General features: G+C 40.7%; 2 protein-coding genes and 1 pseudogene across 2 annotated transcripts; all 3 read right to left on the reverse strand.

Moving 5' to 3' along the window:
* Positions 1-3,613: 3,613 nt before the first annotated feature.
* LOC129411921 (gastrula zinc finger protein XlCGF49.1-like) lies at positions 3,614-6,767 on the reverse strand (annotated as a pseudogene).
* Positions 6,768-10,466: 3,699 nt separating this feature from the next.
* LOC129411918 (zinc finger protein 501-like) lies at positions 10,467-13,319 on the reverse strand. Its single transcript, XM_055164321.1, has 2 exons — positions 12,967-13,319; positions 10,467-11,909 (listed from the first exon to the last, which is right to left on the reverse strand). The coding sequence occupies exons 1-2, from the start codon at positions 13,246-13,248 to the stop codon at positions 10,851-10,853; spliced, it is 1,341 nt and encodes a 446-aa protein (XP_055020296.1). The 5' UTR covers positions 13,249-13,319; the 3' UTR covers positions 10,467-10,850.
* Positions 13,320-15,076: 1,757 nt separating this feature from the next.
* Positions 15,077-21,280, reverse strand: LOC129411920 (uncharacterized). Its single transcript, XM_055164324.1, has 3 exons — positions 20,922-21,280; positions 18,562-19,054; positions 15,077-16,903 (listed from the first exon to the last, which is right to left on the reverse strand). Exons 1-2 carry the CDS (start codon positions 21,210-21,212, stop codon positions 18,626-18,628), a joined length of 720 nt encoding a protein of 239 aa, XP_055020299.1. The 5' UTR covers positions 21,213-21,280; the 3' UTR covers positions 15,077-16,903; positions 18,562-18,625.
* Between the last annotated feature and the right edge of the window lie 42 nt (positions 21,281-21,322).

Raw genomic sequence — 21,322 nt, forward strand, 5'->3', positions numbered from 1 at the left:
AAATTCCAGTGGGATGCTGACCTGGGAAGCATACCTTACAAACTTACAAAGAGTATGCATGTACAAAGGAACTGAAGAGTACAGATCTGGTCTCAGAGGCTATCAGCCCGCGACCAGGAACATCCTAAGTATACTAAGTAAGTATCCTAAGTAAGTTTATAATATACTAGTCCCGCTGCATTTCTCAAAAGTCTGTGATCACTACGATGACCAGATTCTCTAAATCAAACACTGAGACACCGCCGGTTTGACGTGGTTGGTAACAGAGGTGGAGACTCACAATCAGCTCCCTCAGTGTATCCAAGAGACTTTCAAACCCAGAGAGAGCGAGTAGAATCTGAGAGGATCCAGCCTCTTTCAGAAAGCTCATGTAAAGACCAGCCTGAAAAGTTGATGCATTTCCATCAGAGGTGTTCATCTTTGGAACAGTCTGGATGAAACATTAAAAGGCTTTAAATCAATTTACACATTTAAAAAAATATATAAGACCAGAATTACAGAGAAATATAATGATAAAAAGAAAGTTGTTGTACAGCTGTAGGGAGTATTATCTGCTACTAACTCTAAATATGCAGGGTTTGTGTGTTAAACATGTGAATGTATAAAATATGGGCCCTTTTAAAGCACTATTACGGTATTTTCTGATCTGTGTGTGTTTCTGATGTGGTAATAATGTTCTAACACAGCTTAAAGCGTCACAAGAGTAAATTCTGTGTAATGTAGGACCTTTAAGGGGAAGGTAAAGGAGCATCCTGCAAGTGCTGTGCTTTGGTCATGACAGTTTGCAGCAGGTGTGTGTGTGTGTGTGTGCACTTTTTTTCATGGTTTAGGTGTTTCCTGCGACTTATACTCCAGTGCGACTTAGATATAAACATTTTCAGACTGGCAGCCGCGAGAGGCTCTAGGCTCAGGTGTCAGTATTTGCTACTTCTGTTCCTCCTGTACCACTGTCACTTCACTCTACTGCACATGTCTCCTGTAGAAAAAGCCACTGTCCTGCTGCCAATAGTGAAATATAGAAAGTTTGGAGTGAGCGAGAAACTTGTGAGGGACTGGCGGAAAGTGGGGATAGAGAACACAGCTTCATGGGAACCGGGAGGGTGCACCATGAAACTTTCCTGGAAGTCATTGGATGAATCGACAAAGTCTGGACTTCAATGACACTGAAACCATCCTGTCGGGATTCAGAAAGGCTGGAATAATTCTAACTGGAACTGACTCTGTTTACATCATGGATCTATGGTTTATCTCCGGAGGTCGCACAGAAGTGACACCAAGAATGAAGAATTCAATGGATTTAGTGATTTGGAGTGAGATCAAGAGTTTGGTAAACTTATGTTCAGTTGTTTATGCTATAATTATCTGAATATTAACAGTTAACATATTCTGTTGTTTTTACTAGAATTTGCCTTTCAAGATTAAATATCGGTTCCTGGTCTCTGATTTTATAAAAATACATTTCCCCAAAAAGGGTGAAGTGTTTTTTTCTTCTTCATTGGCTGGTGCAACTTATAGTCCAGAAAATACGGTACTGTACAGGCTGAGGTGCAGTAGTCAGGCTGGCGCTACCTAGTGCCTCCGCTCAATTTCATTTTTCTCCAGCGACTAGGTCAGGAATCAGAATACATTAGACGGTTTGCAAAAACCCCGGAAGTGCGAGTCCAGGCATCAGCCAATCAGAGAAGAGTCATATATTTTGTGTTGGCAACGATTCCCAAGATTGAGGATTTAAAGCTGAAACAAAGAGAATGTTTGGTGAATTTTATCAAGGGGAAAAAGGTTATCACCCTTCTTTCTACGGAATTTGGGAAAAGCTTAATATACCAGTTAGTCCCGTTAGTGGCGCATTACATACATCACGACCAAATAGCAGCGATTCGTTAAATAAAAAAAGTACCCGCCTACCGTCAAGCGAACAAATCCTAATGCTGTGTCAGGTCAGACGGTTTCTACGAAGTGAAACCGGCTGATGAATCAGGATACAGGTGCAGTATTCTAATTCTACAAAAGTCTGTGCAGAGGGCTCCAAAGATGAAAAAAAAAACAAAAAACAAAACAAAAAAAACACACACACAACAGGATTTGCTGTCGTCTGTGCTGGTGGTGTTCTATACTGTTGTGGAAATGTGGAAAATGTACACGAGCAGGTTTGCTTGTTCTAACTAACTATTCCAACTTACTGTCAAGAGTCACTGAAATAAGGATATCTGTGACATCTAGGACATGTGGGTTTTAGGGGGAATGAGGCAGCAGATAAGATGGTGACACACACTCTGTAGTGTTCATATAAATGTATCTTTAGTAAGAATGAAGGAAAATCTCTTCTTTGATCAAAAGTGATGGAAAAGGGACAGAGCAGATGAAGGGCAGAAACTCAGGGCAGCTGGATGAACAATGTCCATAGATCAATCCCCAAAACAGGCTAAAGAAAAAAGTGGAACATTTCCGAGTACTCTAAAAATGTATTGTATAGCTTCAAATGGTTTATGTGAGCAATGTCATGTGGAAGAGAGTTTGTTTGTAGTAAATATGACAGAGAGAAGAACAGCCACACAACACATAATCTCCACTAAGACTTGAATATTACTCTAAAGTGTTGCTCGCACACATCAAACTCAGATTTGGCATCTAGAATTGAGCTTCTTATCCACACTCCGGAGCAGCAGAGGGCAGTAATGCTCCTCACTAAGGTGGTGCCAACTGCGTTAAACAACACCAAGAAGAAGATCAAGCTCTTGGACCCACGTGATTAGTTATATTGGGTACGTATGGAGACGTAGAACTGCCAAATCTGTGCTTAAAATGAAATAGTGCAGATTTTATTTAACATGATATCACCACAAACTGTCACAAAAGGCTGTGATGTTAAAAACTTGATAGGTGCACTAACATGACCGTATCAGTGCGGTCACCTGTGCTCCTCCACATCCAGGCTCAACTGGGAGCTGGATTTGAATGTGCCAAACAGACATTCTCTTCTCCAAATTTGGGACAGCACCTTGTATCTGCAGCCACGCTCACTACATTTTACCTCTTGATTTTGCGCTGTGTCCTTTACCTGTTCGGCGATCTCTCCCAGGGCCAGTTCAAACCAAAGTTGAATAGTTCTTCTTTAATGTAAGGCTGGATTAGTGATCAGCCTGTTCAGTTCCATTGCAGAAATGTATTTCAGATAATTACAATTATAATTTGAGTCATGTCAGCCCTGGATTTGCTTTGAAATCTGAAGCTGTACAGAGTTCATTAAGACACCTTCACTTCTCTGTGCACCAGGAGACACTGTCGACTTTCTGTGGCAATCTCAACTGAACTATGTTAACAAAAGTTTCCAACATATAATTTTAGGAAGGTCCATTTTTGGTTATTCTAATTTATTGTAGAGTGTTCAATTTTCTTACAAATTCAACAGCTATAAGGTCATTCACCTGTGTGTATCTTTAATTGGGACTAAAAATAGCCGTTAATCTTAAAGTTACCACTAAATGACATCATAAGGTGGAACAGACCAATTTGATCTTTGGAGATGTAGACAGAGTCATAATTCAGACGAGATTTGATCACATGTGTATCTGTGCTCTCCACCAATAAATAAAAGTATTTGATCGTTCAAAAATATTGTTTAATATCATGTTTAAAAGTCACACTTGGTGCTCAGATTTGACTGTTACAATGACAAAACTTTATTTGTTTTTATCATGTTCTCAAGGAAGCAGCAGACTCCAACACAGAATTTAGGAAAAAACAATAAACTTTCAGTCACACTCTGTTCTCATATGATTCTTCCAGTGTCTATGTGAAAACCCTTTTTTACAGATGGAACAGCTGTAAGGTCTCTCATCTGTGTGTGTTCTTTCATTTGCATTTAGTTGGTTTTTATGTGAAAATGTTCTCTTACAAGTTGAAGAGCTGTAAGGTCTTTCACTTGTGTGTGTGTTCTCAAATGTGCATCTAAACTACACTTTTGAGAGAATGTTTTCTCACATGTCGAACACTTGAACGGTTTCTGTCCTGCGTGTATTTTCACATGTACATCTAGATTACACTTGAAGGCAAATGTCTTCTCACATATTGAACACCTGAATGGTCTTTCACCTGTGTGTGTTCTGAAATGTGCATCTAAAGTACACTTTTGGATAAATCCTTTCTTACAAATTGAGCAGCTATAAGGTCGTTCACCTGTGTGTATCTTTAAATGTCTATCTAGATTAGACTTTTGAGTAAATATTTTCTTACAGGTTGAACAGCTGAATGGATGCTCTCCTGTGTGAACTCTAATGTGGTTTTGTAATAATGATAACTTATTAAACCTCTTATAACACACAGAGCACCAGTGTCTCTTGCTCTGAGCTCCTTTGGGTATTCCTGACATGTCTCCATTGTTCACAGTGGCACTGGTCTCTGGTGCAGACTTGTATGTCGGGAAAAGACACGAGTTTTGTGCAGTGAAACCTGTGGCTGGACTTGGCTGTGGTCTCCATCAGCATCTGTCTCCATCTGTGCAGCTGAACAGCTGAATGGAGCACTCCAGTTTTCATCATTGTCGGTGAGAGAGGAGTGTAAATGTGTCTCTGCGCTGATGTCCTCTCCCCGTGTTTCCTCTCTGAGCTCAGTTTGTCTTTGTTGAAGCAGTGAGGACTCTTCTGTCTTCACACAAACAGCACTGGACTTTGGGATGCCCACTGAGACCTGTGGTGGGGGAGATTGACACAAAATGAATATTTGGACTCCCCTGAAAACAAGAATCAGAATATTTCTTATCTCCATCAGAAATGTCCTAAATGTTTCTGTCATTTTCTTGGTTGAGATTTGATAGAAATACAGTTCTATATGTATCACTCTCAGGACAGTAACAAATGCACAGCCTCCAGATGAAGGAATCATAACACGGTGTGACATGAAAAACTAATTTAAACTCATTTAAAAGGACAGTGAGCACATCTCACATGTTTAAACTAGGAAGAGCTCTGGGGTGAAGGATTTAAAGATACACAAACAAATTTAATAATTATCATTTTCTTAATTTGCAAAAATTCAACTTTGCTGAAAAAATTGTACATGCATGAGTGTGATGTCCTGCAGTGTGACAGTTGTTTTTACTAAGAAAAACACAATTCTAATTGTTAAAAAGACAGTAGTATATACAGTTTAAGATGGGACAATTGTATAATTATTAAACCAATACAGATATACAGACATGTTAAGTAATTAATTCAATTTTTTTACATGGCAAATTTATAGTGACCGTCTAAAATTACAATGATGCGATGTTTGTGAAAAGACTTCTTTACAATTGTTGTAAAACTGATTTGTTTTTAAAATACTTTTTAGATTTTGCTACAAAGATGTGCCACATCACAGCACAGAAAAAGGTGTTACACAATGTCAACATGACTAAATGGAAATGAGCATTTTTACTCTAATCTAAGTGGGTTCTGATTCTTTATGTGTTTTTCCTCAGTAGTTTTATATATTCATATCCACATACAAATACACAATCACCTCAGGGATATGTGGCTGTTCTCTTTGTATCGACTTTACAAGGTTTTTAGAACGATTCAGGCATTTTTATCTGACATGTATGTTTATGTGATGAGGCAAATTTGTATTTATGTATTTTGTGGCCATAAGATCATTTTTGAGGGAACAAAATAATTATCACATGTGCACAACAAACCGTGGGGTGGGATCTATTAGGAGAGACTGGAGTGACCAAGAGACCACAGGAGCAGTCTTCTGAAATAAATCGTGGACAAAAAAGGAAGCTTTGAGATGGGACGGTAATTTTGAAGGGACACTAGTGTTAAGAAAACAGCTGAGCAGAGTCTGGTTACTGAGGGATTAGGCAAAATGATTGAATTGCTGACCACAAAGACTTTAACCTGGGACACACATCTTTTTGTAGGGCAATGGCATCCAAGACATTGGTCCAAACAGAGAGAAAACACAACATCAGCTGTTCAGTGTTTAAAAACCTTGTAGACCCACTGTCTGACTGAGCAAGTGTCAGAAAGAGGAGAAAAAAGAGCGGCAGAATCACGGTACAGTATTCCATTGCTGGTATTTATACTTCATATGATGAGTTCTTAATTGTTTATGATTTTAATAAACATGTTTGTTGCACGTCCAAGCTCCTGGTTAATGAGTTTTAGACTTGCTTGATGCTTTGTTAGTGTCTCCACGCAAATACATTTACACACTCTGGACCTCCTGCAGTCACATGGTGTCGCCTGTGCGTGTGGGTGACGTGGGTAAAAAGATATTTATAAAGTATTGATAGTTTCAAGCACGTAAATGTAAAAACACACAAAAACTGCAGATTTAAATTTTAGTTAAATTTATTTAGTTAATAAATAAATCCCACCTGAACTAGGAGCGTGTGTTCCTCCTGTTTGACGCTCGGCTCCTCTGGCTCCTGTGGCTCCTGTGGCTCCTGTGGCTGCTGTGGCTCCTCTGGCTCCAGTTTAATCCGTGGAGTGTGTGGAGGGTCCTGGTTCAGACCGGGGCCAGGACTCTTTGAGGGGCTCAGTATCGAGTCCAGGAGCTCTTGTTTCCTCTGGTTCTCCTCTTTGGAGCGACACACTTCCTCCTCATACTCCGCTATCGTTCTTTCAAACAGCGCAAAGATCTCTTCAGCAGCCGCAGTCAGCCGCTCATTCACCAAAGCTCTCAGTGTTTGGCTTTTGGACATTTTAACAAACTGTTTTTAGCTTTAGCTCTGAGCTAACCGCACACGAGGCTCGGCGGTCTGCTTCCTGCTTTGTGTGCAGCAGAGTAGACACGGTGAGTGCATTACTGCCCCCACTGGTCATGATGTTAAACTCCTAAAATGCTCATCACAGTGACTCCTTCTTAAACTTTATAATATACTTGTACCCTGCATTTCTCGTTTAGAGGCTCTGTTCCATACAGCTATAACTGTACTGTCCTCACTGAGACGTTTGCATTTCTATTTTGACAGCGAGATAAACTCTGATTCAGTGAAGAGACAGTTGTTATTTTCACATTTAATGCTCATATTATGAATGCAGAGTGAAACTGCAAGAGAAAATACTGTTAACTGTACGTGTTCGTGTAGGTCAGGGGTCTCCAACCTGTAGCTCACCCAAAGATTTAAAAATTATACCAATGTGCTGAATTTTTTTTTTTTGTGCACTTAAAGCAGAGGTCACAGAGAGCAACAGTTGGTAGTAATAATGTGACAATTTTTTTTTATTCCCCAAACCCCATTACCCCCTATTACGTCCTCCACTGTAATATCTAATCTCATTGAATAAAAAAATATATAATATATATATATATATATATATATATATATATATATATATATATATATATATATATATATATATATATATATATATATATATATATATATATATATATACACAATTTATTTATATTTTATTTTTTATACATGATTATTATTATTATTATTATTAAGTACATTTTTATAAATAAATATAGGGAAAATAGGGAAATACTTTCCCCCTTTTTTTGAATAACGAAAGTTTAGTTAATTACATGCCTATTACAATTGTAAATGTATAATTCTGAAGTCCAACTTACGGACTGTGGTTTATGTTTCATTGGCATCTAACTATACCCAAAGGTTTGCCCTCTTACTTATAATCGTCTCAATTTTTTGCAGCCACTAAAATGAGCAGCTGTCTGGCATTTTTTGGTTTGTAAAGAAGCTCACCAAAGGAAAAAGGTTGGAGACCCCTGGTGTAGGTTGAAGTAGGTTTCCCCCTTCTGGACATCTGAGACTTTGCAGGTTGAATGATTTTAATACAGTTTGGTTTATTATTTCACTGCTGAATGTTGAATGTTTAAGTTTTGATTTGATTGATGGATCCGTGGTCAACTTGAGTGTTGTAATAAGTTCTATAAATAAAGACTGGGTGAAAAAAAATTAGAAATAACACAATAGAAATGTCATTAATTGCAAAGACTGTCTAAATCAGGGGTCTCAGACTCGCGGCCCGGGGGCCAACTGCGGCCCTCGGAAGGATTTTTTGCGGCCCGCCACTTAATTCCAAAGAATAATGTCAGTGCGGCCCGCACGCACAATCCCACCCCTCCACCGCGGGCCGCACTGACAGATGAAGCTGCAATCGGTGCCCATGCAGATTCACAACAGATTATTAGCGCAGTTTACATCCCAAAACTCAACTTACAGCAGTTGTGAAGCAACGAGTCTAAGTGGATCTGTTAATACGAGTACACGTGCACATACGGCGTCACCGAAGAACCAAAACAAACCACACGTGGTGGTACACGTGTGCGCACTTCACTTTACGCTCCCACAACCACAGTATCAGAGCGCAGAGGAGGCGCTGACGGAATTCCCCTGTTCATAAGTATGGGACCTTTATTGGAGGGGCTAATAAGAAATAAAAAGACATTGACAGTCTGTTTACCTGCTCAACACTCGGTGCGTAACTTGCTGGCAACACGATGACCAAGCTCCACATATGTGTCGCCGAAATCCACGCGCACTCAGCGGCAAACACAGCTGTCCCACCAATATGTAAGCACCACAAAACTGCACTGATCTATTCCAGAGGCTTGGCGACATGTTAGCAAAAACTACGAGGCAAAAACAAGCGTCTTCCATCCATGTTTGACATACGAGAAGCAGATACACTCCAGTGTGGTGCTTTCACACCGGCAAGCGAACCAAAACTGGTCCGATTAACGAGCCTCTGTATCCCGGTAGAACAGCGATATCTCCAGTAACCAATACTGACGTTCCCTGTTAATACCGCGGGCCGTCCTCATCTTATCACCATGAACTCATAAAACAGCAACATGTAGAACTTTCTACAAACTTACCGCATCAGCCCAGAGTTCGGGTAACAGCAGCAGCCAACAGCGCTCACAGCAGCGCGCAGCTCCTCAGGACGGGGCTGGGGTCTGGTCCTTGGTCTTCTGTCGTCCTACAAGTGCGTTGGTCAGATGGTCCGAAGGCTCTGTCCTCCGTGTGCTGGTTCCAGACGGTGGCGAGCAAGACCAGTGCACAATGACTGGGTCTGAGCGGGTACATTCCGCCGTCTGCGCGCTGGTTCCGTGCGGGGAAAGTGAGAATGCGCTGCTGCTCCTGTCCTCCGCGCTCAAGAACCGCGGCTGGTTCCGAGGTGGTGCAAAGCATCCAGACAGAAGCGTGAATCCAGTTTAGTTGGTGTCCGTCCTCTGCGCATTTGGTTCTTCCCGGGGAAAGCGCTTTTCACTCCCCGCTCTACGTCATCTGAGCCCGGACAGAACCGGAGCTGCTACTGCTGGTTCGGGACTCGGGTTTGGATCTAGTCCGACTGTATTTCTCACACTAGGCTAAAAGCAGGACATTTTTTAAAGGTGAATCAATTGAATGGGCGATTGCCTATTGCCATAAAATTATTTGGTTAATTAAAGCCTAAAATAACAAATGCTGGTTCCTACATGATCACGGGGAACACCGGGACCTCTGTGCAGGTCCTGAACAGAAATACACACCCCCATTTTTGACTTGCTCTGATCTTTGTGTGTTACATTCTCTTTATTGGCCATTGTTGGTAAAATAATTCGAAAATGAATCGCGGCTGCGTCTGGACAACAATCTGTTACTGCGCTGGAGTCGTACAGCGCGTCATTTCAGGCAAAGGAGGCGCGTTTCTCCCATGATGCATTTCGAATAGTTCGTTTGGACCTGCTGTCTATGGTTTGGACTCGGGTTCGCGTTCACACCAGAGGTGCGGATTCAAGCGTACCGAGACCACCTCTTTTTTGAGATCTCGATCCGCTTGAGTTGGTCCGGGTTAGAGTCCGATTGACGCTTTCACACCAACGCAAACGAACCGAGCTAACCACTTCTGGTTCGAATGCATCGTTTGGTGCGCACCAAATACTGTCGGTGTGAAAGCACCTAATACAGGTCAAGGCTCACTGATGAGCATCTTCAATCTATCCTGAGGATCTCATATGCTTCCTCCTGCAAGCCAAATATCTCTCAGCTGTACAAGATGAAGTGTAGTCAGGTTTCAACCAGCAAGGAGTAGGCAAAAGAAGAAGAGTAGACGTATTAGTTTAAACTTACGATCTGAATGCATTTTCATGTTCTGAACTGTTATTAAAGATTAAAAAAGTGTGTTGCATGTTGTTCTTTCTCTCTCTTTTATTCCCGTGCAACCGCTATTTATCGAATACTCAATGCGGCCCAGCCTCACTCAGACTTTCTCTAATGTGGCCCCCAGGTAATTTGAGTTTGAGACCCCTGGTCTAAATGTTTGTCTATTAAAATTAAACTTCTGGAATTGACTGCTTTTTTACAGCCCAAGTCAAAAACTTTTTTTTTTTTTTTTTTTTTTTTTTTTTAAATTAAGAAACATTATTGTGTATTTGAGATGTACTGGTAGCTTAAAGCTCTTAGAATATTGTACTTGAAGAGATTTTAAGGACCTTCTAATGATTTCCCTGCATTTGGTGCTTGACCAATTTCAAGCAAATTTCTGAAAAATGTCTACTCCAGTGTTAAACACAAAAAACAAACAAACTTAAACACTTAAAAACATGAAAATCTGCCACTTGCTTCGGTGTAATGCAGCTATGAAGAAGCGGAGCCAGGAGCAGAGAATCAGTCTGAATCAGAACCAGTTTTTCTTGTAGTTCAGGAGAAAAGCCTTTACATCATGCAGTGTGCTGTAAAAGTGTAGAAGCAGCTGCCTGTGACTCTCAGAGGGTTGTTTCTCTGTTATGGTTCAAAATCAGATACAAGAGCTGATCTGGGCCAAACATCTGTATTTTGTGTCGTCAACAGCAAACTCCAAAACAGAATTTAGGCTTTATAACATCTCATGAACACAATCAATAATCCTTCAGTCACACTCTGTTCTGTGATTTCTCATGTGAATCTTCAAATGAAAACTACGTGTATACCCTTTATTACAGATGGAACAGCTGTAAGGTTTCTCCCCTGTGTGTGTCCTCACATGTTTAACAAGACTACTCTGATCAGAAAATCTCTTCTCACACATTGAACAGCTGTAAGGTCTTTCCCCTGTGTGCGTTCTCACATGTACAGCCAGAATACCTTTGCGGGAAAATCTCTTCTCACACGTCAAACACCTGTAAGGTCTTTCACCTGTGTGTGTTCTCTGATGTGCATCCAGAATATCTTTGCGGGTAAAACTCTTCTTACAAATTGAACAGCTGTAAGGTCTTTCACCTGTGTGTGTTCTCTCATGTTTACTTAGATCACACTTTTGAGAAAATGTCTTCTCACAAACTAAACAGCTGTAGGGTCTTTCACCCAAGTGTATCTTTATATGTTGAGCTAGATTATCTTTTGTTGTAAAAAATCTCTTGCATGTTGAACATCTGAATGGTTTCTTTGCATGTAGCATTTCATGTTTTTCTAGAAAGGCCTTTCGATTAAATGTTTTCTCACAGGTTGAACAGCTGAATGATTTCTTTTCTGTGTGAATTCTTCTATGTCTTTGTAATTTCCCCTTAGTCTCAAACCTTTTTTGACACACACAGCACTGGAGTTTCTTGCCCTCAGCTCCTTCTGCTGTTCCTGACATGTATCCATTGTTCACAGTGGCACTGGTCTCTGGTGCAGACTTGTATTTCAGGAATAAACCTGAGTTTTGTGCAGCGGAGCTTTGGGTTCTGATCTGGACTTGGTTGTCATGGTCTCCATCAGCGTCTGTCTCCATCTGTGCAGCTGAACACCTGGGTGGAGCTCTCCAGTCTTCATCATCAGTGTCAGAGGAGTGTTCTGTGTCTCCCTCAGTCTCTGAGTGTAAATGTGTCTCTGCGCTGATGTCCTCTCTCTGTGTTTCCTCTCTGAGTTCAGCTTGTCGTTGATGAAGCAGTGAGGACTCTTCTGTCTTCACACAAACAGCATCGCACTCTGGGACGCCCACTGAGACCTGGGACACAAAATAATATTCATATTTTGACCCACTTGAAAACCTTATTCAGAATAGTTCTTAATTTCAATCAGAAATGCGCTAAATGTTTGTGTAATTTTCTTTTCTTTTAGTTTTCTGATAACAAATGCACAGCCTCCAGATGAAGGGATCTCTGTGACCAGAAGACATCAAATCAGCAAATGGCCCTAAACATATATTCTCTGCATTAGAGAATGTTCCCTCTCCTTCATATGTAAAAAGACACAGCTCTGATTTGTACATTTTCTGTTATAAATTGTGAGGTATTGGGTTGGCCTGCTGAGCCCTAGAGCCCTGAGGCAGTAGTGATATTCTGACATGGTTTGGGGAAACTGGATCAAATGCCCTAAAAACTGTAGAAGAAAAACCCCTAATGAAATTGAATCTTGAAACAGAATCTTTTTTCTTTTCTATTTCTCCTGCAGTGCATCACAGTGGCTCAACAGCGCAGTATGCAGTCACCACATACCTGGGCAATGTCCTTGTTGCATGTGAGAAAAAACAGCATATTCACCTTTTGAGGTTTGAGAGATGATGGGCGTGGAGTTACAATATTTCCAGCAGCACTGAAAACTCTTTGATGGTGGGCTTGTTGCACAGATGTCCATGTATTTGCAAGTGACTTTGGAGAGGAGACAGGACCGCAGTGATTCATTTCTGAGGTTATTGTGACAGCCCTAAATATAGGCTAATTATAATAATGACTATAAGAGCTAAGCCTTCATGCGATCTGTGAAGAACTTAAATAAAACATTTTATTCTAACTGTGTGAGTGTGAATACAGAGTCTGCTGTAAAGTTTTCTGTTGTCCAGGATACAGTGTAAGAAGTGGAAAAGTCATACTGTTGTTCGTCTAATCCTTTAGCTACAGGTGCCTTTGTGTTTCCATTTACATGTTTTTTCAAATGCTTATTCTAACTGTACATGATCCTGATAAATAAATATATGACATGAAATATTGACACAGAAGCTGCGCCCCTCCAACCTTAGACTGTAAATTTTACCCAACTTTATTCTAGACATAAATAAATCCCACCTGAACTAGGAGCGTGTGTTCCTCCTGTTTGACGCTCAGATCCTGTGGCTCCAATTTAATCCGTGGAGTGTGTGGAGGGTCCTGGTTCAGACCGGGACCAGGACTCTTTGAGGGGCTCAGTATCGAGTCCAGGAGCTCCTGTTTCCTCTGGTTCTCCTCTTTGGAGCGACACACTTCCTCCTCATACTCCGCTATCGTTCTTTCAAACAGCGCAAAGATCTCTTCAGCAGCCGCAGTCAGCCGCTCATTCACCAAAGCTCTCAGTGTTTGGCTTTTGGACATTTTAACAAACTGTTTTAGCTTTAGCTCCGAGCTAACCGCACACGAGGCTCGGCGGTCTGTTTCCTGCTTCGTGTTTTTGTGCAGCAGTTCAGTCCGTGTGTCATGCGTTCATTCGTTTTTCAAAATAAAACCAAAAATAAGAAAACAAATAACTATTTTCGTTATTATTTGTCTCCAAAACCAAAATAAAAAAATGGATAACAGTTTTCGATTTTGGTTTAAATGAATAATGGAGAAGTTTGAGATTGACAGGTGGATCGGTGCAGTGACGCGGTCTCTGTATCGTACCGTTGTGGTGAAAAGGGAGCTAAGCCGAAAGCAAAAGTTCTCGATTTACTTGCTTTGCTAAATCTGTTCCTCCCCTCGCCTATGGTCATGAGCTCTGGATAATGACCGAAAGGATAAGATTACAGGTACAAGCGGTCAAAATGAGTTTCCTCTGCAGGGTGTCTGGGCGCTCTCTTAGAGATAGAGTGAGGAGCTCAGTCAAACACGAGAAGCTCAGAGTAGAGCCACTGCTCCTCCACGTCGAGAGGAGCAGCTGAGGCTCGGGCATCTGTTCCGGATGCCTCCTGGGCGCCTCCCTCAGGAGGTGTTCAGGCATGTCCTACCAGAAGGAGGCCCCAGGGTAAACCTAGGACACGCTGGAGGGACAAATGCCCACCACAGTGGCTCCTCCTCAAACTTTATAATATACTAGTACTGCTGCATTTCTCAAAAGTCTGTGATCACTTTATGCTTATTCTTTATGCTCATATATGTTACAGGCAAATCTGATCATTCAGGATTTCTATAGAATCTTTAGGCAAACTGTGACAGGTTTTATTGTTGGATGTTATTGCAAATTAAATGAGGAAGACTATTTTTGTAATCCAAGAGAGCATTATAGACCTCGTCACGAAGCTTGAATGTACGGTTGGACTGTGACATAGCAGCAAGTATGGATGTCACCAGGTCATGTTTTAGTATTGTGGTTATTGTGAGGAAAAAAACACCACAATTTAACAATTATTCATGATTATTGACCCCAGAACCAAGCAGTGAAACCCACAATTTTCAGTATGTGACCAGGTTTATGAAATCAAACTTTCTGAAGGATAAAGTACATCTGAGGTGACATAAACAGTCAGTACTTTTATGGAGTGTAGACTGAGTAGAAATGACTCGTAGACATTCTGCCCAAAATGACCAGGTAGGAAATGAATCAATATTCTCTACTTTGTTTAAAGGTCTTAGACATTTTATAGATGCCTGTAACATGTACAAGAAATGTAAACGTACTCCACACATGAACTAGTCTGTTTGCTTTAGTCTTACATGCAGAGTGCACAATCTTCAGACTCACTCAAGTTCCTTGTGAAAGGTCATATGTGCAACAAAGAGATGATCACAGCCTAAAAGAACCAATCAGAATCTTGTATTGGAGAAACACGCCGTGTCTGTAACATCTCCAGAACAGTCAGTGCCGACAGAATGTCATCACACATGTATCTGTGCTCCTTCCATCATAGTGCAGTTAAACCTTCTCATTTATTCAGACAATATCCCACTATTTCACTGACATTTCCCTTTATTTTTTCCCATGAACAAAAATCTAATATCAATAGTTCAAAGACATCACAGAGGTTAAACAGCTGCATGTCATCAATCCCACTCAAAACCTTAAATGTGCAAAAAGACACTGGAAGAATGAACCAACAATTTGCATGAGGAAAGAACAATATAAAAGAGACATATTGAGCAAAGTCTTTTATTTAATAGCTTTAAGCATTTTAGGTTTTTTCACATCATGTATATAAATTATCTTTACTGATGTTTTTTTCTCCACACTTGTCTCTTTGTAAATTACTTTTTGTAAAACTGTAACAGAACACATAAAAATGTGTATTAATAAATTGTACAGGCAACGTACAACGAACACAGAAACAAAACAGCTGTGCATAAACTTCTACCTTTTTACACAGATATTGCTGCATAATTATCTTCACCTCATTAAATGTAGTTTTGTATACACAACCAAAAAATATATTTGTGCCAGCAAAATAAAAGTCTGCACTCATTACAAAGCTTAAAATAGTACAGAGCTAATAACAGAAACTAGTAATAGTGAACATTTTAAATGTGTCAAATTATTGTTCAGTTTTTATCATACGTATAACACTGTAAGAAAACATTAAATTGCAACATAAAACATGTTGACTTTACAAAGATGCCCCAAGGCTGAAAACTGGGATGTATATTGTCTGTGAGCTGATAATGTTTGAAATGAGGGCGGTAATCAATTTAAACATAAATAAAGTATTTTTTAGAGTTTTCATTAAATGTGTTAACAATACAACATGGCTCAAGGCAAGATTATAAAGAAAGAACATGTTAACCTGCAGAGAAAAGGGACTTATTCTTGATGATTTTTAATTCATGTTTAATGATTTTGTGTTTTGAAATTTTACTTTTTCCTGTAGTTCAGGATGTGAAGCTTTAGTTTAATTTATTTATTTATGAGACAGGAACAGTAAACAATTTACATTAACCTTAACAGGAGAAATACTTTGTACCAGGCTGTAGCATCAGTGCTAATTTCCACCTGTCGTCTTTGGGCAGGAGAAAAACCTTTACACCATGCAGTGTGTTGTAAAAGTGCAGAAGCAGCTGCCTGTGACTCTCTGAGTTGTTTCTCTGTTATGGTTCAACATCAGGTACAGGAGCTTTAAACACAGACAACAGCTCCAAACATCTGTATTTGAGTTGTCAGCAGCAGAATCCAACACACAACTCTGGGCTCTTTAAAACGTCTCATGAACACAAACAAAAAAATTCAGTCACACTCTGTGCTGTGAATTCTCATGTGTCTTTTCAATTGCCAATTTTCTGGAAAGTTTTTATTACAGACGGAACAGCTGTAAGGGCTGTCACATGTGTGCGTTTTCAGATGTTTATTTAAATTACTCTTTAGAATAAACGTCTTCCCACATACTGAACAGCTGTAAGTGCTTTCATCCCTGTGAGTTTTCAGATGTTTATTTAAATTACCCTTTTGAGAAAATGACTTCTCACATACTGAACAGCTGTAAGGTCTTTCACCTGTGTGTGTTTTCAGATGTACAGTTAAATGACTCTTTTGAGTAAACGACTTCTCACATAATGAACAACTAAAAGGTCGTTCACCTGTGTGCGTTCTCAGATGTGCATCTAGATCACATTTATAGAAAAATCTCTTCTCACAGGTTGAACAGCTGAAGGGTCTTTGAAATTCCTGCACAGTCCAAAATCTCTTCTTAAACACAGAGCACTGGTGTTTCTTACCCTCAACTCCTTCTGCTGTTTCTGACATGTCTCCATTGTTCACAGTGGCACTGGTCTCCGGTACAGACTTGTATTTGGGGGATAGACCTGAGTTTTGGGCAGTGGAGCTTCTGGCTCGGATCTGAACTTGGTTGTCGTGGTCTCCATCAACGTCTGTTTCCATCTTTGCAGCTGAACAGTTGAATTGAGTTCTCCAGTCCTTATAATCAGTGTGAGAGAAGTGTAAATGTGTGTCTGTGCTGATGTCCTCTCCCTGTGTTTCCTCTCTGAGCTCAGTTTGTCTTTGTTGAAGCAGTGAGGACTCTTCTGTCTTCACACAAACAGCACTGGACTCTGGGACATCCACTGAGACCTGGGGTGGAGAATAAAGACAAAAACATATTATTCATATTAATATTTGGACTCTCCTGAAAACAATCATCAGAATATTTCATCATTTTAATCAGAAATCTGCATTTTCTTGGTTGAGGTTTGTTAGAAATATTGTTACACATGTATCTCAGGATGATAACAAATGCACAAGCTCCAGATAAAGGGATCTCCATGACCAATCAATCACAATCACTTCATCCAATGAGGAGAACTTCACGTGGACTCATTTGGCTTCATCTTTATGCACAAACGAGGAGGATTTTTGGTGGAGTTTGGTTCATATTTTCTGTTTACACTTTACACGGACACTGAAGACTGTGACTGGATGTGGATTTATTATTATGAATAACACTTTGACTTTGAGACACTGGAGATGTGCACAGTGCATCTGTGCTGTTGTTAAAAAACAATTAGTTCACATTATTCACATGTTGCCACGCATGCGTCACTTTGGGCGTGCAGCTGGTTCTCCAGTGACTGTGACTGTGTGTGTTTCTCCCCTGAGTCCCAATAGGGTCAGAACCTTTTGGAAGGTCGTACCTTCAGCGGTCCGCTTTGGACTCATAAAAGTGGGCAGCACGGATTGCTTTATGTAGTGGAAACACTCAGGGTCTGTACCGTACCGCCCCACATCGGCTCTACGGAAACAAGGTTTAATCTGGAAATGGACTCTCAAATACAAAGAAGCAATTCAGAGACTTTTCAAACTGATTCACGTGATCAACCCTTTGACGCACATGATTCACAGATTGTTCATGTGAACCCTGATGCACTCCCACACAAAAGCAGATGTGGTAGAGCAGTAAAACTACCTGCTACATACAAAGAGGAATGTGACTATTACTGTGCTTACAGTCAAGAGAAGTCTGAGACAGTTTCTGTGAATAAGGTTTTGAGATAAAAGCTAAATTTGCAACACACTTTATTTGTTGGAAGGTTTGAAAAAAAAGTTTGCACTTTATTTAAAAGAAGAGTGACCAGACGCCCCTGTTTCCTGACATAGTCCCAGATTTGAGCCCCGTGTCCCCTGTCCCAGTGGATTTATACAAAACCATTGATTTGTCCCAGTTTTATTTAAGTAATGTCCTTGGTGTCTGTCTTTTTAAACAGTTTGATGCCAACAGTAAACAGAGGCATACATTCTCATTTGTTTAGGTAAAATACAGAAAAGCTTTAAAATGACCAAAACACAAAGAAAATGTGTCAATACAGACACAAGTTACTCATGAATGGCCTGAGTGCAGAACAATTTTCCTTAATTACACACTCGATTCACAATTTTATTATTACCAATCAACACAAACTGTGGGTGTCCCAGTCTTTGATTTTGAAAATCTGGTGACTCTATTTAAAAGGGTACATTGGGGGAAATGCGGTAATGTAACAACAATAACAGTGAAAGTAAAACTTTTTTAAAAGGAGGATGTGATGTATTAATGTTATTACACACAGGCAGCCGTAGTATCATTACAGATGTACGTACGGTGAGCGGGACGTGTTGTACCGCATGTAACATTCAGACTAAAAGAGACTGTATGAGAGAATATATGACATGAAATATTAATACAGAAGCTGCGCTCCTCCAACCTTAGTTGGTCTGTTTTACCCAACTTCATCCTAGACATTAAAAAATCCCACCTGTTCTAGGAGCGTGTGTTCCTCCTGTTTGACGCTCGGCTCCTCTGGCTCCTGTGGCTCCTCTTTAATCCGTGGAGTGTGTGGAGGGTCCTGGTTTAGGCCGGGGACCAAGCCTCTTTGAGGAGCTCAGTGCCGAGTCCAGGAGCTCCTGTTTCCTCTGGTTCTCCTCTTTGGAGCGACACACTTCCTCCTCATACTCCGTTATCGTTCTTTCAAACAGAGCAAAGATCTCATTCACTAAAGCTCTCAGCCTTTGTCCTTTCTGGACTTCATTGTCATGGTCTCCATCAGCGTCTGTTTCCATCTTTGCAGCTGAACAGCTGAACTGAGCTCTCCAGTCTTTATAATCAGTGTTAGAGGAGTGTAAATGTGTCTCTGCGCTGATGTCCTCTCCCTGTGTTTCCTCTCTGAGCTCAGTTTGTCTTTGTTGAAACAGTGAGGACTCTTCTGTCTTCACACAAACAGCACTGGACTCTGGGATGCCCACTGACACCTGGAGTGGGGAAGAATGACAAAATAATATTCATATTTTGACTCTTCTGAAAGTAATCAGAATATTTCTTGATTTTAAATCATAAATGTGCTAAATGTTTCTATTGTTGGAAATATTGTTTTACATGTATCAATCTCAAGATGATAAACAATGTACCAACTGTCACCAAATCCCTGAAATTAATTAATTAATCGCTGCACTTATATAGCACCTTTCAAGATACCCAAAGCGCTTTACAGTTCATTATTCATTCACTCAACACTCAGTGGTGGTAAACTACTACTGCCCTGGGGTAGACTGACGGAAGAGAGGCTGCCAATCATCGGCCCCTCCAACCACCACCATCACTCACGCACACACCACTTTCATACTAGGCAATGTGGGTGAAGTGTCTTGACACAAACAGTTTTTGCCACTGGCGCCCCCCTTGTGGCACCTGGAATTCCAAGCGGTCTCCAAGTCCAAGTACTACCCAGGCCCAGCCCCGCTTAGCTTCTGAGATCTGACGGGATCAGGCTTTGACAAACCGGTGTGGCCACAGACAATGTTTATTCTCTGTTTTAGATAATGCCCTGTCTCCCTCAAGATATTGTTGGTTCTCTATTGATTACATTGCACTTTACCATTAAAAACATCCAAACTAACTGAAATACAACAAAAATCTGTATTACTGCAATACTGATGTTAGCTGCTCCCCATCTGTATTAAATACCATAGGCCTGTAGAAAGCTGTGATCTCGTCTGAAACCCAGAAATAAAAAGACACAGCTCCCAAATGAATATTTTCTGTTTGAGATAAACTGAAACTCGAGATGGAAACGAGCTGTTACAGTTTGATGGTGGAAACATTTGTTTTCATGTTTATTGCAACTGTACATGGTCCTGATAAATAAATATATGACACACATATATATATATATATATATATATATATATATATATATATATATATATATATATATATATATATATATATATATATATATATATATATATATATATATATATATATATATATATATATATATATAAATGTGTTTTCTCACCTTCCACGGTGGTTGGTCTCTCACCCTCATTCAGCTCGGGTCCTCTACCAGAGGCCTGGGAGCTTGAGAGTTCTGCGCAGTATCTTTGCTGTTCCCAGTACCGCACTTTTCTGGACTGAGATGTCCATTGTTTTTCCCGGTATCTGTTGTAGCCACTCTTCCAGTTTGGGGGTTACAGCCCCGAGTGCTCCGATCACCACAGGCACCACTGATGCCTTTACTTTCCAGGCTCTCTCCAGCTCTTCCTTGAGCCCCTGGTATTTCTCTAGCTTCTCATGTTCCTTTTTCCTGATATTACCATCGCTTGGTATTGCGATGTCAACCACCACGGCTCTGCTCTGTTTCTTATCCACCACCACTATGTCTGGTTGGTTCGCCATCACCATTCTGTCAGTCTGTATCTGGAAGTCCCACAGGATCTTGGCTCGGTCATTCTCCACAACCTTTGGAGGTGTTTCCCACCTTGATCCTGGGGTCTCCAGCCCGTACTCTGCACAGATGTTTCTGTACACTATGCCAGCAACTTGGTTATGTCGCTCCATGTATGCTTTCCCTGCCAGCATCTTACACCCTGCAGTTATGTGCTGGACTGTCTCAGGAGCCTCTTTGCACAGTCTACACCGTGGGTCTTGTCTGGTGTGGTAGATTTGGGCCTCTATTGCTCGTATATATATATATATATATATATATATATATATATATATATATATATATATATATATATATATATATATATATATGACATGATACACAAGCTGCGCCCCTCCAACCTTAGTTGGTCTGTTTTACCCAACTTCATCCTAGACATAAATAAATCCCACCTGAACTAGGAGCGTGTGTTCCTCCTGTTTGACGCTCGGCTCCTCTGGCTCCTGTGGCTCCTCTTTAATCCGTGGAGTGTGTGGAGGGTCCTGGTTCAGATCGGGGCCAGGACTCTTTGAGGGGCTCAGTATCGAGTCCAGGAGCTCCTGTTTCCTCTGGTTCTCCTCTTTGGAGCGACACACTTCCTCCTCATACTCCGCTATCGTTCTTTCAAACAGCGCAAAGATCTCTTCAGCAGCCGCAGTCAGCCGCTCATTCACCAAAGCTCTCAGTGTTTGGCTTTTGGACATTTTAACAAACTGTTTTTAGCTTTAGCTCCGAGCTAACCGCACACGAAGCTCGGCGGTCTGCTTCCTGCTTTGTGTGCAGCAGAGTAGACACGGTCAGTGCATTACTGCCC

Source organism: Boleophthalmus pectinirostris, unplaced genomic scaffold (genome assembly GCF_026225935.1).
Source record: "Boleophthalmus pectinirostris isolate CB_2022bp ecotype Guang Dong unplaced genomic scaffold, ASM2622593v1 HiC_scaffold_6, whole genome shotgun sequence".
NCBI lineage: Eukaryota > Metazoa > Chordata > Actinopteri > Gobiiformes > Gobiidae > Boleophthalmus > Boleophthalmus pectinirostris.

What these genes read in the sequence shown, in the direction of transcription:
- LOC129411918 (XM_055164321.1), bottom strand. Translation starts at nt 13,248, where the DNA reads ATGTCCAAAAGCCAAACACTGAGAGCTTTGGTGAATGAGCGGCTGACT. An exon ending in AACACACGCTCCTAGTTCAG is followed by an intron (nt 11,910 to 12,966) that starts GTGGGATTTATT and finishes TTTGTGTCCCAG; the next exon opens with GTCTCAGTGGGCGTCCCAGA.
- LOC129411920 (XM_055164324.1), bottom strand. Translation starts at nt 21,212, where the DNA reads ATGTCCAAAAGCCAAACACTGAGAGCTTTGGTGAATGAGCGGCTGACT. An exon ending in AACACACGCTCCTAGTTCAG is followed by an intron (nt 19,055 to 20,921) that starts GTGGGATTTATT and finishes TCCCCACTCCAG; the next exon opens with GTGTCAGTGGGCATCCCAGA.